The sequence below is a fragment of the Bubalus bubalis genome, chromosome 18, assembly GCF_019923935.1.
Source record: "Bubalus bubalis isolate 160015118507 breed Murrah chromosome 18, NDDB_SH_1, whole genome shotgun sequence".
In the NCBI taxonomy this organism is placed as follows: domain Eukaryota; kingdom Metazoa; phylum Chordata; class Mammalia; order Artiodactyla; family Bovidae; genus Bubalus; species Bubalus bubalis.
In genome coordinates, this window is record NC_059174.1 from 49,038,412 (window position 1) to 49,055,124 (window position 16,713).

General features: G+C 57.1%; 2 protein-coding genes across 5 annotated transcripts in view; one reads left to right on the plus strand and one right to left on the minus strand.

Moving 5' to 3' along the window:
• The window catches only part of PLD3 (phospholipase D family member 3), a 19,291-nt gene extending 14,126 nt beyond the window's left edge, over nt 1–5,165 (plus strand). For all 3 annotated transcript variants that reach the window (XM_006050052.4, XM_006050053.4, XM_006050054.4), the window contains 5 exons: nt 909–1,109; nt 2,645–2,784; nt 3,369–3,534; nt 4,430–4,529; nt 4,642–5,165. In XM_006050052.4, coding sequence (XP_006050114.1) covers nt 909–1,109; nt 2,645–2,784; nt 3,369–3,534; nt 4,430–4,529; nt 4,642–4,829 — 795 coding nt within the window. In that variant the 3' untranslated portion in view covers nt 4,830–5,165. The remainder of the gene's footprint in view (nt 1–908; nt 1,110–2,644; nt 2,785–3,368; nt 3,535–4,429; nt 4,530–4,641) is intronic.
• Nucleotides 1–14,448, minus strand: part of HIPK4 (homeodomain interacting protein kinase 4) — a 16,920-nt gene extending 2,472 nt beyond the window's left edge. Inside the window, exons 1-4 of one of the 2 annotated variants that reach the window (XR_006546470.2) lie at nt 13,217–14,448; nt 8,667–9,023; nt 6,949–7,794; nt 1,798–2,059 (exon numbers count right to left, since the gene is read on the minus strand). Coding sequence is in view for 1 of the 2 variants with exons in the window: in XM_006050055.4 (XP_006050117.3) it covers nt 6,218–6,397; nt 6,949–7,794; nt 8,667–9,023; nt 13,217–13,681 (1,848 nt within the window). In the remaining variant the exon portion in view is untranslated. Of the gene's footprint in view, nt 1–1,797; nt 2,060–5,909; nt 6,398–6,948; nt 7,795–8,666; nt 9,024–13,216 lie in introns of those variants that run through there. The other variant, XM_006050055.4, reaches the window with a different exon arrangement.
• Nucleotides 14,449–16,713: the final 2,265 nt, after the last annotated feature.

Here is a 16,713-nt window from a genome sequence, read left to right on the forward strand (position 1 = left end):
ATCATGTCTTCAACAAATAGATACTGTGCAAGCCCCTAACTGGGTTTCACTGGTAGCTCAGCTGGTAAAGAGTCTGCCTGCAGTGCAGGAGACCCCGGTTCAATTCCTGGGTCGGAAAGATCCCTTGGAGAAGGGATAGGCTCCATACTCCAGTATTCTTGGGCTTCCCTGGTAGCTTAGTCAGTAAAGAATCTGCCTGCAATTCAGGAGACCTAGGTTCGATTCCTGCATTGGGAAGATCCCCTGGAGGAGGGCATGGCAACGCACTGCAGTATTCTTGCCTGGAGAGTCCCCATGGACAGAAGAGCCGAGCATGGCGGGCTACAGTCTGTGGGGTTGCAAAGAGTCGGACACAACTGAGTGACTAAGCAGAAGCCCGTAATCCCACCGACTCTGTGGGAAAACACAGAAAATACAGCCATGGCTGAGACATCCCTGGTGCCTGTCCTCCCAGTCCAATGGGGAGACAGGTTTGTCACCAGGGAAAGTGATGAGGGAGGCCCAAGGGACCTTAAGAGCCTAAGGAATGCCTGACACAGGCTGGGCAGTCAAGGCAGGATTCCTGGAGGAGGAAACCCTCAGTGGAGACCTAAGACTGAGCAGGAGCTCAGTAGAAGGTAGAAGCCGCAAAGGTTCAGGAAACCAGGAGCTTTGGAATAACTGACTTTCACCAAAACTTCAGATTTTAGTCTTGAGTCAAGATCATGTCCATCTCAGGGCTTTAGCTGGGGGAAGGAGGATGGGGGCTAAGGGGCAGAAAGAGGGAAGTAGGGGCAGAAGGAGGGGGAGACAGAAGGGCAAGGGGCAGGAAGGGGGACTTGGTGGAGGCAGGAGGAGGGGCTGCAGGCGTCCATGTCACCTGCCCGCACCAGGCCACCACCCTGGGGCTCAGCACTGTGCTCCCGCAGGTCAAGGAGCTGGGTGTGGTCATGTACAACTGCAGCTGCCTAGCTCGAGACCTGACCAAGATCTTCGAGGCCTACTGGTTCCTAGGCCAGGCGGGCAGCTCCATCCCGTCAACCTGGCCCCGGCCTTACGACACCCGCTACAATCAAGAGACTCCAATGGAAATCTGCCTCAATGGAACCCCTGCTCTGGCCTACCTGGCGGTGAGTCCAAGGGAAGAGGGGCCTGCCACATGCCCTCACTGGACCTCCTCCATCTAGCCCTGCCCAGTGATTTGATGGGGATGATGGAGTCCTGACCACTAGCTGTCACTCCTGCTCACTCAGGGGCCTAAGACTTAGAGGTTGGGACTTATGTCCCAACCTCCCTAGGCTTTGGTTTCATCTAGAAATCTTATGATTGCATCATAATATTTGCAATCTCTTAGGGCTAATGAGGCAGCATGGCTGGGTTCATTCAGGCCAATCCCTGGTTGAACTGTCCACTATGGCTGAATGTCACATTTTTAATCAATTAAGATGAAATGCTGTTGAAAACTCAGTTCTTCAGTCACCCTAGCCCCCTTTCAAGGGCTCAGCAGCCACACCTAGCAAGTGGTTGCCGTACTGAACAGTGTAGATACAGAACATTTTCATCACTGTAGAATGCTCTGTTGGACTGCACCCACTCTGGACAAGGCACTGCTGTTTTCAGCTGTTGATGTTTTCACTAGTTGGGGTGGCCAACCTGGGACCCCCCAAGCAAGTCACCTGGCCAGACCCAGCATCATCATGAAGGGCCACCCTAAGGCATGGATGGGGCGACATAATTCATTGGGGTCCTTTACTCCAGTGATCTCCCACTGGGGAGTAAAGTTTCCCTCACCACCATTCAGAGCATAAGTTTGCTCACCTGTTGGGAGGGTGGAGGGGGCTGGGTGAAGCTCCTGGGGTGCAGGGGCACATGAGGAGTGCCATGGCGGTGGGCTGTGAGCCAGTCAGGGACAAGAGTGATTAGAGGGCTTCCCCCGTGGCTCAGCGGGTAAAGAATTCACTGCCAGTGCAGGAGGTGCAGTTTCCATCCCTGGGTCGGGAAGATCCCCTGGAGGAGGGCATGGCAACCCATTCCAGTATTCTTGCCTGGAGAATCTTCATGGACAGAAGAGCCTGGCGGGCTACAGTCCATGGGATCAAAAAAAGAGTCAGACACGACTTAGCAACCAAACAGCCACAGCAGCAGCAGCAGAAGAAACTGGCACAACAGAGTAAAGCAACTATACACTAATAAAAAAAAATTTTTAAGAGATTAAAGCAGAGGTCCTCAAGTCTAAGCATGCACTAGAATTACCAGAAGGGCTTGTTAAAACCAGATCCCTGGGCTCCATCCCAACACCTTGATGCTGTGTGCCCTGTGCAACGAGGCCCGGGAATCTGCATTTCTAACAAGTTCCCAGGTGATGCTGCTGCTGCCTGACCAGGCACCTCATGTCAAGAACCACTGGGTTAGAGCTTAAGTTCTAGAACCAGACCGCATAGGTTCAAACCCTGGCTCCGTTCCTCAGCTCTGTGACCTTAGGCAAATCACTTATCCTCTCTGAGCCCCCGTTTGCTCACCTATGAGCTAGGATGTGTCATTATCTCTCCCCTTCACTGAGGCTGAACATTCAGTGAGATACACAGGGACCTAAGTCCTGACAGGCTGTCTGCAGCTGGCGTCCACTGTGAAGGACGTGTCTTGACTGTCCCCTTGTCCCCCCCAGAGTGCACCCCCACCGCTGTGTCCGAGTGGCCGCACCCCAGACTTGAAGGCCCTGCTCAACGTGGTGGACAACGCCCGGAGTTTCATCTACATCGCAGTCATGAACTACCTGCCCACCATGGAGTTCTCCCACCCACGCCGGTACTGCTGGGCACGTGGACAGGGCTCAGGGCTGGAAGCCACATGAGTGGAAGAGGAGACAGGAGAGGGAGTGATGGGGCCCAGAAAGCAGGCAGGGAGCCAAGGCCAGGGGACAGAGGGAGGGGACACCACAGGGCGAGACAGAGGCGACAGGGAGAGTGGCTCTGGGTGCTTGAGACAAGGGAAAGGGGAAAGAGGAAAGGCTGTGAATACTGGGAAAGGGGTATGGAGACGGGGGGACTGGGGGCTCGAGGCAGAGGATGTGGGGTTTCTGGGGGTAGGAAGCAGGGAGTGTAGGCGGGATATGGGGTGAGGGGCTTGAGAGGTGGGACTGAGCATATTCAGGTTTGGGGTGGCACGGTTGGGGTTTGAGATCTGGGATAGGAAGGGGGGATGATTGGGTCTGAGGGTTCAGAGCAGGTAGTCTGGGGGCAGCAGACAAGATGATGAGTGGATTGGGTAGGGGTGGGCGGGAGCCAGAGATGGGGTGGTCTTGGGAAGTGGGGGTTCTCCGAAGCTGCAGTGGGACCCAGGCCCGGCGCCCTAAAGCTGAGGGGAGGCCTCCCTCCGTACCCTGCCCCCAGATTCTGGCCTGCCATTGACGACGGGCTGCGGCGGGCTGCCTATGAGCGGGGCGTCAAGGTACGCCTGCTGATCAGCTGCTGGGGACACTCTGACCCCTCGATGCGGGCCTTCCTGCTCTCCCTGGCTGCCCTGCGTGACAACCACACCCACTCCGACATCCAGGTGGTAAGCACCTGCCCAGACCCGCCCCTCAACCCCTGTGCAGGGCAGTGCGGGGACACAGCTCCTGTGGCACTCACCTGGCATCTGACAGAGATGACGCAGAGCGGGCTGTGCCCTGATTGGGGCGGAGGAGGGTTGACTACAAGTCAGGGTTGGAATCAAGGGCGTGGGCAGAGGAGTCACGGCCAGGAAGGGGGAGCCCCGAGGAAGCTCCTGCTGCAGCCTTAAGGGTCACAGAAGACTTTCAGGAAAGGGAGACGTCTGAGGTAAGACCTCAGGGACTATGGTGAAGAATCTGCCTGCGGTGCAGGAGACCCAGATTCGATCCCTGGGTCGGAAAGATTCCCCTGGAGGAGGAAATGGCAACCCACTCCAGTACTCTTGCCTGGAATATTCCATGGACAGAGGAGCCTGGTAGGCAACAGTTCATGGGGTCGCAAAGAGTTGCACATGACTGAGTGACTAACACTTTTAACCCTAGAGGGAACAGGTGGCGTGTGAGCCAGTCTTTACGGAGGACCCGCTCCTCTGAAGGGCTTCGCACACTGGGCTAGTGGTAAGGAACCCGCCTGCCAATGCAGGAGACATAAGAGACACAGGTTCGATCTCTGGGTTGGGAAGATGCCCTGGAGGAGGGCATGGCAACCTACTCTAGTATTCTTGCCTAGAGAACCCCAAGGACAGAGGAGCCTGGCGGGCTATGGTCCATAGGATTGCAAAGAGTTGGACACGACTGAAGCGACTTTGCACGCATACATGCACTTCTCTGGGCCCTGTTCTGATCCCCAGGGCCCGAAGGGAAGCAGCTGAGTCCCCAGTCCCGAAGACCTGGTTCCACTCCCCATCCCCAACCCAGGGGCTTCTCTGTCCTCACCCTGCATCTCCCCACCCTTCTCAGAAACTCTTTGTGGTCCCTGCGGACGATGCCCAGGCCCGAATCCCTTATGCCCGCGTCAACCATAACAAGTACATGGTGACTGAACGGGCCACCTACATCGGTAAGTGTTCCAGGAGCACCATGATTGGGGGGCAGGGGGGTGGCGTGGGCAATGGAAGGGGGTCCAGGTGGCGCCATGGGCCCTGACTCTCCGGATCCCCAACTCCCCATAGGAACCTCCAACTGGTCCGGCAGCTACTTCACCGAGACGGCGGGCACCTCGCTACTGGTGACACAGAACGGGCGGGGTGGCCTGCGGAGCCAGCTGGAGGCCGTGTTCCTGAGGGACTGGGACTCCCCTTATAGCCATGACCTTGACGCTGCCGCCGACAGCGTGGGCAACGCCTGTCGCCTGCTCTGAGGCCCGGTCCAATGGCCAGGCCAGGCCTGCAAGGCCCCTGCAGGCCCAGGTGTTCCAGGTCTCCATCCCCTGTCCCCGTGCCCCCCGCTTCTGTCTGACCCGTTGTGACTCCAACAGGCTCCCCCTTCGCAACCACCCCCACCCCAGCCTCCCATCTCTACCTCCACCCCCACTGGCCTGATGCTGTGGCCCCAGAGGACCCAGCCGAGCTGTGGGAGGGCTCAGTCCCAAAAGGAGAAGTGGGGGTGCATGCTGGGCCTAGCCTCCCTGGCCCACCCCACTTCCCAGGGCAAAGAAGGCCCAAGGTCATAATAAGAAGTAAATAACTTGTCTGTACAGCCTGTGCCTGACTGAGTGGTGCAAGGTGGGGTGTCGGGTAGGGGACAGCTGGCATGAGCCTCTGGGGGGGACATCTTTGTGGGTACTTGGCCCTCAGCATGTGGCCAGTGTGGTTTGGTGTGCATTGGACTCTCAGCACGTGTCTGATGTGTGCTGAGCCCTCAGTGGGTGACCAGCATGGGCCAGGGTATGCTGAATGCTCGGTGTACGATGCACGCTAGCTGGTGTGTGCTGAGCATGGATGTGTGACCTCGTGGGTGGACATGAACTGAGCCTCCTGGAGCCAGCATGGGGCCACGTGTGCTGCACACTCAGCATGACCCGAGCCACATGAGCACGTGCCAAGCCACTGCCGCTGATAGCGTGGACTGAGGGTGGACTCGCACGTCTGGACACTGGCGTGGGTACTGAGCGTGAACTTAACGTTTCGCATGTCCCGAGCATGGATATGTGCATGCCAAGCCCGTCACCTGTGGCAAGGACAGGTCAACAAACAATGAGAACTGGGCATCTGGCCAGCTCAGGTTGGCACCTACTGAATGCTGAGCATGTTCTGTTGGTGAATTCTTGCATGCCAGGCACCCGGCGTGTTCAAGGGAGGGGGCAGTGTGCTGAGTGCAGGCTCCAGCCTGAGCCTGTGGTGGACTGGGTGCAGCACTGGAGAGCAGCGCCTGGGTCCCCTCTGAACCCCGCCCCCCATGCCCATTCAGGCCTCAGGCAAGGAGAACAGGCATGGGGCAATACTGCTGAACAGTTCTTTATTAAAATAAACAGAGGCGGCAGGGCCAAGGGCGTGCTCAGGGCCAGTGGGGTGAAGCCCCCCCTTCTTGCATCCCTCTGGCCCAGGGGGCCACAGGTCAGACCCCGAAACCCTTCTGTGTTTGGGGTTTGTGTGCAGACATGCACCGTGGGCAGCGGGGGGGATGGGGAATTTCTGGATAACTATCTTTCTGTAAGAATAATTTGTCGGTTCAGGGGATAGCTCTGAGGAAGGGGTTGCCAGCCCCGTCAGCACAGCCCCCAGCGATGGGCAGGGGTGGGGTCACCTATCAGTGGTGCCCGCCGACGTGCTGCAGAAAGCTGGTGGCCCGGGGTGGACCATGTGGGTGGGCGTGGCGTGGGGGTAGCCCCTGAACCCGTGGCCCCCTGAGGCCCTCCAGTGTCCAGTCTGGCTCACTCAGCCATTCCCCAGGACAGCTGTTGGGGTCGAAGAGCTCAGGGCCTGGACTCTGTTGGGCAGGAGCAGAGATGGGCATCACCCAGGAAGCCCCCTCCCCACGTCCCACCTCCACCCTGGAAACAGCCAGCCTGCCCGCTCGTGGACTCCTTCGGTCCCAACTGCTTCCTTGTGACTTCCTGAGGACAATTTTGTACATCCTGAACCCTCTCGACATTTTGGAGGCTTAAATGGTGTGTGCTGAGACCTTAATGTGTCCTGAAGGAGTGTTTGCTGAGCCTCTGTCCCATCTTCCTGGAGGTGGGTGAGCTGTGCTATGGTCTTGTTCAGAGTCCTGGGCCTTTTATCAGTTCCCACATGTGGATTACGATGTTCTGAGTTTTTACACAGCCTGAATATGGGTTCATGTTTGCTGAACCTTGTCACATGAGTGTCTTAGTGTTTGCTGAGCCTCATCACATCCCGAGGGTGGGCTAGTAGTGTGTGTTGGACCTTGAACCAACTACAGGCCACTCAGATGTGTGGGAGGCCAGGCTGGTTCCCTGTGCCCCAACCCCAGAATCACCTGCACCCTGGCTGCCCCCCCACCCTCACCCAGCTCACCTCAGCATCCATGGTCATGTCCTTGATGTCCGGCCCATCCCCGTCACGCTGTGGGATGACAGGCGGCTCGGCAGAGGCCCCAAGGTGCTCTCCTTCTGCCCAGCCGCTGGCCCTGCACGGGGCGTCGTCCTCAGGTGAGGCCTGGCTCAGCCGGATCAGGTTGCTGAAGTTGGAGTCAGACTTGGAGCCTGCCGGTGCCTTGCGGACCTTGTGGCGGCCCACCAGGCGGGTGCCGTAGAAGGCCAGGATGGGCTCAGGGCTGGACTCGGGCAGCCGGCGGCCCACAGCGGCGGCCTTGAGTGGGGCCAGCACGTCGGGGACCACATCGGCATGAGTCTCGCCCCAGAGCCCACGCCCCACCTCCTGCAGGCTCAGGTCGTCCAGCTGATCGATGGCCCTCTGCATGCTGGGGGCCTTCTCTCGGAAGAAGGGCCCGCTGCCCCCCGTGCTGCCCAGGCCCATGGCCGCCTCCTCCTCGGCCAGACGGTAGTAGGGGGGCCCATCTTCCGCGGCGGCCAAGACCGACGTGGGTGGCTTGCCCTCCACCTGCAGGGACAGGCGGCAGCTGCGCAGCGAGAGCTGGTAGTAGCGGGTGGTTTCGTGGGCGCTGTGCAGCTGCTGCATGGACACGAAGGGGTGGCGCAGGGCGGCGCTGGGGCTGATCCGTTCGTGCGACTCCCAGGTCAGCATGCGCTTGATCAGCTCCACCATGCTCTTGAGATCGGCGTGCTCCGCCAGCACCTCGCGGTCCGGGAAGGTCAGCCGACTGGCCACCCCGATGCCATTCACTGTCTCGATCTGGTCCAGTGACTTGAGCATGTACTTACGGCGCTCCAGTGGGCGCACCTGGTGGGACATGGGGTCCGGCAGGGGTGGGCACGGAGTTCTGGTCCCAGGGTCTCCTGCTGAGGGGCCCACATCTGACCCCCCACCCTAGTTTCCAGTCGGCCCTCCAGTCTGGCCCAGAGCTCTCTCGTGGCTATGAAGTCTGCACACGGGAACCCTGACTTCCAGTTCTGCCTGGGATCTGACTTGGTGCTCTCTTACTGCTGGGAAGGTCACACTTGCTCCCGACCAAGAGAAGCCCCCTCTAATCTCAGCCAGACCCCGCCTACTGCTGCAGGAAGAACGGCTGACCGTGACCTGTGGTCCTCCTGTTTAACCCAGGGCTCTCACTGACCTGAGCTGGCTCTTGCCCCAGCCCTCCAGTCCTTCCCTGAGCCACGGGTGCAGCCTCTGCCAGCAACGAGCAGAAGGGCTGCCTCCTTTGGAATCAAATGCTGACCCCTCTGGCTGCCACAGCTGATCCCCACGTCTGATCCCAGCCCTCAGGCCTCCAACGAGTCAAGCCCAGACCATTCTCCCAGGGGTTATTAAGGTCTGCCGGGTACTTCAGTCCCACCTTTGGTCTCACCCAGACCCCTCTCTTCCTATGACAGCTCCCACAGGACTGGCCCAGACTTCCAGTCCTCTCTGCTGTCTCATCCAGACTCTTGCTGCACAACTCTGATGATTTTGGCTGCAGAGGTGGCTGCCCTGACTTCCAGTCCCACCCAGGGTCTCACTCAGATCCATCTTGCTGTAACAACTCCCACAGCCTGCATCCCGCCCCCCTGCCAAGCTTCCGGTCCTCTCTGAGATCTAACCTAGATTTTTTTTCTTCTGGGTGCAGCAGACTGCTCACACTGACTGCCCTCGCCCCCACCTGTCCCCCCTACCTTGGTCTCAGCCAGGTAGTCAGCCGAGGACTTCAGCTGCCAGGGGTTGGCGGCGTCGGGGTGCGGGTTGCGCTTGAAGAAGTGGTGGGCCTTGCGGGCGGCATGCAGCAGGTGGGGCTTGGGCAGGCCCTGTGTCTCACAGATGTAACGCACCTGGTCATACTCATTGTTGCCCGGGTAGAGGGGCCAGCCCAGGTGCAGCTCGGCCATGACGCAGCCCAGGGACCACACGTCCACCTTCTCGCAGAAGGGCAGCCCCAGTAGAATCTCAGGGGCCCGGTAGAAGCGGGACTGGATGTAGGGTTCCTTGACGTAACGCACCTCGCTGAATATGCTGGCCGAGCCAAAGTCGATCACCTGGCAGGAGGAGGGAGGCAGGTGGGCAGGGGTAGCCCATATGAGCCTCCCCTGGCGTCTCTCGGTGGGGTCCTTCAGCATCTGCCACTTGACTGTCTAGTGCTGCACCTCTGAATCTTGGTCTCTTCTTTATGTCCCTCTTTCCTCCAGCCCTTGTTTCTGGTTTGTGTGCTGGTCTCTCGATCTTTGTCTCCACTAGAACATATGCCCCTGGGGGTTAACCTCTGTCTCATTCTCTCTCGCCCATGCCTTGTCCATCAGCAAATCTTCCTGACTCCATCCACTTTCTCTTCTGCTCACTCTGTGTCCCATTCTCAGCCCCCACCCTGGTCCTGTCTTCCTTCAGCCCCCACCTAGGCTACTGGGGAAGAAAATGCAGAAGGAAGTGGCAACCAACTCCAGTATTCTTGCCTGGAGAATTCCATGGGCAGAGGAACCTGGCGGCAACAGCCCATGAGGTCGCAAAAGAATCGGCCACGACTGAGCGACTAACACACCAGACTAACGTCAGGGCCTCCTTGCTGGTCTCCCTGTTCCTCCCCTGCCCACCCTCACCCCACCCCGCCAGCTCTCCAATCTGATTCTCACAGGCAGCCCCAAATATCCTGTGACCATCTGAGTCAGACCACGTCACTCTCCTACTCAGAATTTTCCTGCGGCTTTACCACATCCTGTGATAAGAGCTGGAGCCTTCATCCCTTGGCCCTCAAGACTCCGACAATCTGCCTCGTCCCCTCCCCATGGTCACGCAGCACCAGCTACACCAGTCTCTTGCAATCCTTGAACAACCCAGCCACACTCACAGCTCAGGGCCTTTACCCTGGCTGTTCCGTGGGCCTAGCTTGCTCTTCCTCTGGATGTCCACGTGGCTGCCTCCCTCACCTCAAGTCTTTATTTAAATGTCACCTTCTCAGGGAGCCCTCTGCTGACCATCCTATCAAAAACAGCACACCCCACCCTTCTCACCCACCTCCCTGTGTGCGCGTTAAGTCGCTCAGTCATATCTGACTCTGCGACTCCCATGGTCTGTAGCGCGCCAGGCTCCTCTGTCCATGGGATTCTGCAGGCAAGAATACTGGAGTGGGCTGCCATGCCCTCCTCCAGGGGATCTTCCCAACCTAAGAATCAAACCCCAGTCTCATGTCTCCCGTATTGGCAGGAGAGTTCTTTACCACTAGCCCCACCTTGGAAGCCGCACTTACCTCCCTAGCCCTGTTTTTCTCCATAGCTCTTTTTTTTTTTTTGGCTGAATCGGGTCTTAGTTGCAGAGCACAGGAGGTCTTTCAGTTGTGGCATGTGAGATCTAGTTCCCTGACCAGGAGCTAGATCCGGGCCCCCTGCACTGGGAGCCCTGAGTCTTAGCCACTGGATCACAGGGAAGTCCCTCTCCATAGCTCTTAACACCATTTCACATACCATATATTTTACTTTTGTATGGAGTTCATTGCTTTTCTATCCAACGAGGACATCAGTCCCACGAGGGCAAGGATTTTATCTATTTGCTGCTGCATCCCTAGATGGCTGGAACAGTGCCTGGCACATGGTGGGGGCCCAGGAGAGAGTGAATGAATGTATGAACTGACTTTTTTATCCCTGTCATTCTCTTTCTTTCTGTCTCTTGTCAGGTTGGTGTCTCTCTCTTTTCTTTGCCTCCTTGTTGCTTGTTGGTATCTCTCGTCTCTGTCTCTCTCAGGCCCACTAGAAGGACACCACCCTGAAACTCAGGTCCTCTTCTTTCACCATCAAGCATTGCTGACACCCACCCCGGCCCTTGGTTCATACAGGTGCTCGATGAACACCTGTCGAAGTCACATTGTGAATGACGGAAAACCCTTGTGTCTTGCCATGCCTCCGGGGGAGCCATCTGCCATTTTTACTCTGAATCTCTGTGACCATATCTCAGCCTCTCCCTCAGTTTCCCTCCCCGAGTTATTCTGCTTTTCATTCAGCCATCCCTTACCGTCTATCTGCAGAAGGCAGTGTTACCCCAAATGGTTATTGATCTGGACCTGGAACACAGACTGCTGAGGCCTGAATCCCAGAAAGTGTGGATGACCCCGATCATTCAGTCAGCCTTCACGGAATTCATTCATTCATTCACTCATTCCACAAACGAGGCGGGGCTGCCAACGCAGACCAGGTGTTGTGGTTCTGTCCCGTTTGTCTCCTGCTCTATTTGCGGAAATCTCTCCTTCCTGGGGTCTCTCTCCCTCCATCTGTTGGGGCAGAATGATCTGCCTTTTCCTGACTCTGTATCTCCCTGTGTCTCTGACGTTCATTTAGCACTGACTCCACCAAGGTGCTATGCTGGGAGATGCTAAACACACAGAAGTGACCAAAACGCCCCTGGCCCTGCCCTCACAAGGCTCTTAGTTCAGACCCATCATCGGAGAGTAACAAACCTGGAAGCAGACAGAAGGGTCAGAGTGGGGATGGGGGAGTCCAGGGACCTGCGACAGCTCACAGGAGGCACCTGTGTGCCCAGCGCAGGGCCAGGCCCAGAGCAGGCGCTCAGAACATACCGATGAACAAACTCACGATGAAGGATCCTGCCGTTGTCCTTCCAGCCACTCAGGCCAATAGGCTTTCGGCCTCCCTCACTTCCTCTCTCACACATCACATCAGATCTACCAGCAAATCCTGTTCTAAAATCTTTTTTTTAATAATTTTTTTAATTGGTGAAAAACTGCTTTACAACGTGGTGTTGGTTTCTGCCGTACAATAACCTGTTCTAAAATCTACCCTGAGGGACTCCCCTGGTGGCCCAGTGGTTAGGACTCCGAGCTTTCAGTGCCGCGGCCCAGGTTCAATCCCTGGCCAGGGAACTAAGATTCCCGCCAGCCGATGGGGGTGACCAGAAGAAACAACATCTACCCGGAACCCCCCACCCCCCAACACACATCTCTTCCTCCCACAACCCCACCCACCTGGACCGGGGGCAGTCACACTCTCTCTCTGCTCAGGCCCCTCACTCAGTTCCCTTCCTGCAGCCAGAGGGAGCCCGTGAGCACCTGCGTTAGACTATACCCCCTCCTCAGCCCAGGATCCTCCAGGGCTTCCACCCTAAAGGCCCCGTATGCCACCGCCCCATCCCCTCCCTGGTCTCGTTTCCTCCCTCTTCTCCTCAGTCACTCTGCTCCAGCCACGCTGGCCTCCTCACTGCTCCTCAAACACACATACTTGTACATATGCATTTATATATAAGATGGTAAAGAATCTGCCTGCAATGCAAGAGACCCAGGTTCAATCCCTGGGTTGGGAAGATCCCCTGGAGAAGGATATGGCAACCCACTCCAGTATTCTTGCCTGAAAATATCCCATGGACAAGGGAGACTGGCAGGCTACAGTCCATAGGGTCACAAACAGTCAGACAGGACTGAGCGACTAACACTTTTACACTCGATCTTAGCCTAAAGGCCGAGAAGCGATAAACACCTTCAGTTTCACACTTTGGTATACTTACTCCTGCCTCAGGGCCTTTGCACTGGCTGCTCCTTCTACCCAGATGCTTTCCCCCAGATGTCAACACAGCTCCCTCCTTCTTTCAAACTTTCCCTCAAATGTCACCTTCTCAGGGAGGCCTCCCTGACCACAGAACCTAAAGTTTCACTCATCACCACCCCACATCCTTCTCCTCCTGATTTCATCTTGTCTCCTTCTTGTTCACATATCTTATTTTCTCATTTATCTTGGAGACTCTATCTCCCCCACTAGAACTCAGATGGGAAAGAATCTGCCTGCAATGCAGGAGACCCAGGTTCGATCCCTGGGTTGGGAAGATCCTCTGGAGAAGGAAATGGCAACCCACTCCAGTATTCTTGCCTGGAAAATCCCATGGACAGAGGAGCCTGGCAGGCTACAGTCCATGGGGTCACAAAAAGCTGGACATGACTGAGCGACTAACACTTTCACTTTCACTGTCTCCCCCACTAGAACGTCGCAGGGATGGGAGCAGGACAGAGGAGCTGAGATAAGAATGGAACAAGGATGGGGAGACCTCAGGACTGGGATGGGGGAAGAGAGGAATTTCAGAGCCAGGAGGTGGGCAGAACCATTGTGGACAAGGAGGGAGAGACCTCGGGGGGGAGGTGGGACCCAGGGAGACCTCAGAGTCAAGGAGAGACCCCAGGGCTGGGGGAAGCTGGGTGAGGAACAGGAGCAGGGGACCTGCTGCCCTGGGATGGCACACTCACCTTGACCCTGAAGGGACAGCGGGTCTGGTCCACCAGCATGATGTTCTCGGGCTTGAGATCAGCATGGATGATGGCTAGTTCCTTGAGCCTGGCCAGGGCCCGGAGCACCTGCAGGGTGACCGTGCGGATGTGGCGGGCGGGGAGGGGCGCGAAGTTGTTCTCCTTCTGGAATTCGAAAAGGTTTTGCTCCAGCAGCTCGAAGACCAGGTAGAACTTGAGGGCGTCGTGGAAGAACTCGAGGAAGCGGATGATGTGGGCCTCCTCGGGGTCCAGGCCCCGCATGCAGCGCAGCAGCTTCAGCTCGTTCTTGATGATCCGGTTACGGTAGGCGTCATTCTTCAGGATCTTGATGGCCACCATCTCGCCTGTGCTTCGCCGCCAGCCCTTGGCCACCTCCCCGAAAGTGCCCTTGCCCAGCACCTCGATGATGTCGTAGCAGTCAGTCTCCGACTGGATGGTGGCCATGGTGTCCCTGCCTCTGAACGTCGGCCTGCCGCCACCCCTGCTCCGCGGGCTCTGCCTCCGAGGCCTCCTGCCCCGACACTGGCCCCAAGGCCCCCACAGTGGGGCAAAGAGGACCGCACTCGTGCCTTGCCCTGCAAGGTTCGCCCCCACCTCCCTGGCAACCCCCAGACCCCTGGGCCACACAGTGAGTCTGCCAGGGGCCGCACCCCTCCCCCAAAGCCCTCCTGGCTTGGGATGAGGGGCCCCAGGCCCCCCCGAATGGGTTCCAGCGTTGCTGAGTGGCTCTGGTTCTGTTGTTGGAGACCTTAGCCCCTGGCTGGAATGGGGGGGTGGGGTGCCAGGTAGGGCCCCCCCCTCCCCCGCCCAGGGGCGGAACCCTGGAGAGGCTGGAGAGGTGAAAGGTCGAAAGAGAAGGGACCCTGAACATGGGCCTTGGGCAGAGAGCAATGGGACATTCCTAAACAGAGGTAAGGAGCTGCAGGCTTCCCAAGCTGGGGGATTTGTGGGTGTGTCTGTGTTCAGAAAACCCCTGCCCCTGCCTGTGGCTGCCCTGGAGAGGGGGCAGCGTGAATAAAGCGAGGCCAGGTTGCAAAGGATCTTGAGTGCCAGGCTAAGGAGTCTGGACCTTGTTCTGAGAGCACTGGCCTTCCCTGGCGGCTCTGGTAAATAATCCACCTGCCAATGCAAGAGAAGTGGGTTCGATCCCTGGGTTGGAAAAATCCCCTGGACAAGGGAATGGCAACCCACTCTAGCATTCTTGCCTGGGAAATGCCATGGACAGAGGAGCTTGGCGGGCTACAGTCCATGGGGTCACAAAAGAGTCGGACACGACTTGGTGACTAGACACCAACAACTGAGGGCCCTGGGGAGCCACAGGAGGACTTTGAGTGAAAAAGGCAGGTTGAAAATTTTATTTAGTTACTTATTTTTAAATTTTGGCCTCAAAGCTTGCAGGATCTCAATTCCCCGACCAGGGATCAGACCCAGGCCACAGCAGTGACAGAGACAAATGCTAACCACTAGGCCATCAGGGAACTCCCCAGGGTCAGATTTTGAGTGTCAGAAAGCTACTGTGTGAAGAAGAGTGGATTGGAGGGGGCAAGAGTGGAAGCCCCCAGCCTGCAGCAGAGTCCAGGTGGGAGAGGCGGGGGAGGCAGGTGGATGGGACACTCAGGAGGCCAGGAGGACCTGCCAAGGGACTGGCCGGTTATGGGCAAAGGAAGGAGCCGTGCAGGACAGGGCCCAGGGCTCTGGCCTGGATAACAATGGGACGGAAACATGGATTGGCAGTTCAGGGGAGCAGACTTTAGGAAGTTTAACACTGAAACATTAAAACACATATTGAATGCTTTAGAAGCCTTCTCTGATCCTTACACTATATATATATATATATATATATATGTATGTATGGTTTTTTTTGGTCATGCTGCCTGGCTTGTGGGATCTCAGCTCCCTAACCAGAGACTGAACTTGGGGCACAGCAGTGAAAGCCCAAAACCCTAATCTCTAGGCCACCAGGGAATTCCCCACAATATGCATCTTTTATTTTTTTTAATTTATTTGGCTGCGCCGGATCTTAGCTGTGACATGCAGAAGCTTATTCCTTGACCAGGGATCGAACTTGGGCCCCTGCATTGGGAGTGCAGAGTCTTAACCACGGGACCACCAGGGAAGTCCCTACAGTATGCAACTTAATACTTCCATTTTATAGAAGAAAAAATAGAGGCCAAAAGAAGTTTAAAAAATGCCCAAGGTCACTCAGGTGGGTGCCAGAGGCAGGCTTTGACCCTGAGCAGTGTGTTCTAGAGCCAAGCTCTGAACCACCAGTCACTGCTTCCTAGTGTCCAGGAGATGCCAGGGGAGGTGTGCAGAGATGCAGACAGGCACTGGAGGCCCATGTGGACCCAGGAGAGACTTTGAGAATTGTCAGCACAGAGGTGAGGAGTGGAAGCCGGGGGAAGGGTGATGGGGCCCAAGGAGGGTGAGGAGGTGGATGAGGGCCTGGGAGGAGCCCTGAGGACCCAAGGGGCCTGAGGGAGATGGAGGAGGTAGGAGAGAGAAGAGAGTATTCAGAAAGGAGGAAGGAATCCTGAGAAGTCAGAACATAGGAGACAGAAGCAGCCCTGAACGTGACCATGGACTGAGGACACTGACAGTCAACCGTGGTGGGAGGAAAGCCCCCAAATGCTAGGGGGCTGGGCAAGGGGTGTGCACCAGGAATATAGGTATCTCATGCTACGTTTGGTGGGGATGAAGAGGAAGCATGTGATGGGTAGTGACCCAAGGGGTGTCAGCTTGAAGGAAGAAGGTGATGGATTAAGTGAGGAGACTGGGACAACCCAGGGCTTCCCAGGGGGCACTAGTGGTTAAGAATCCACCTGCCAAGGCAGGAGACACGGGTTTGACCCCTGGGTCGGGCAGATCCCCTGGAGGAGGAAATGGCAACCAGCTCCAGTATACTTGGCTGGAGAATCCCACGGACAGAGGAGCCTGGCAGGCCACAGTCCATGGGGTCACAAAGAGTCGGACACGACTAAGTGACTGAGCAGGCGCACACGCATACTCATTGGGACAACTCAAAGGCACAGCCCTTCTTCCTCTAGAATGGGAGGGTGGAGACGTGACGAGAGTAGAGTGGCGGTTATAGCTGCATCATCGGGAGAGTCGCACCTGGACAGCTTACCTGGGGCATCTCGGTGAAATGGGGACCCTGGTGGGGCCTTAGATCCTGAGTGGGGAGGGGTCCCTGGGAGCAGAGGCCCAGCCCCAATATGGGCTGGCAATCCTGGGACTTAGTCCTAAGGTGTCATGGGGTGGAGGTTCTGAACCTGGGAGCTTGGAGAGGGGGCCGGGAAAGGCCTCCCTGGGTAGGGCAGGGGTGGACCGGTAGTCAAACCAGCCAGGCCGGAAAGGGAGAGTAAGGGTGCGGAGGCAGCCAGCAGAGGGCAGGGGGTAGCAAGCATTTTCTGCCCTTAGGGCTCCTGGGGTTGTCCTGGCAGGAGGGGCCCCCAAAGGACATGTGGAGTCTCCAG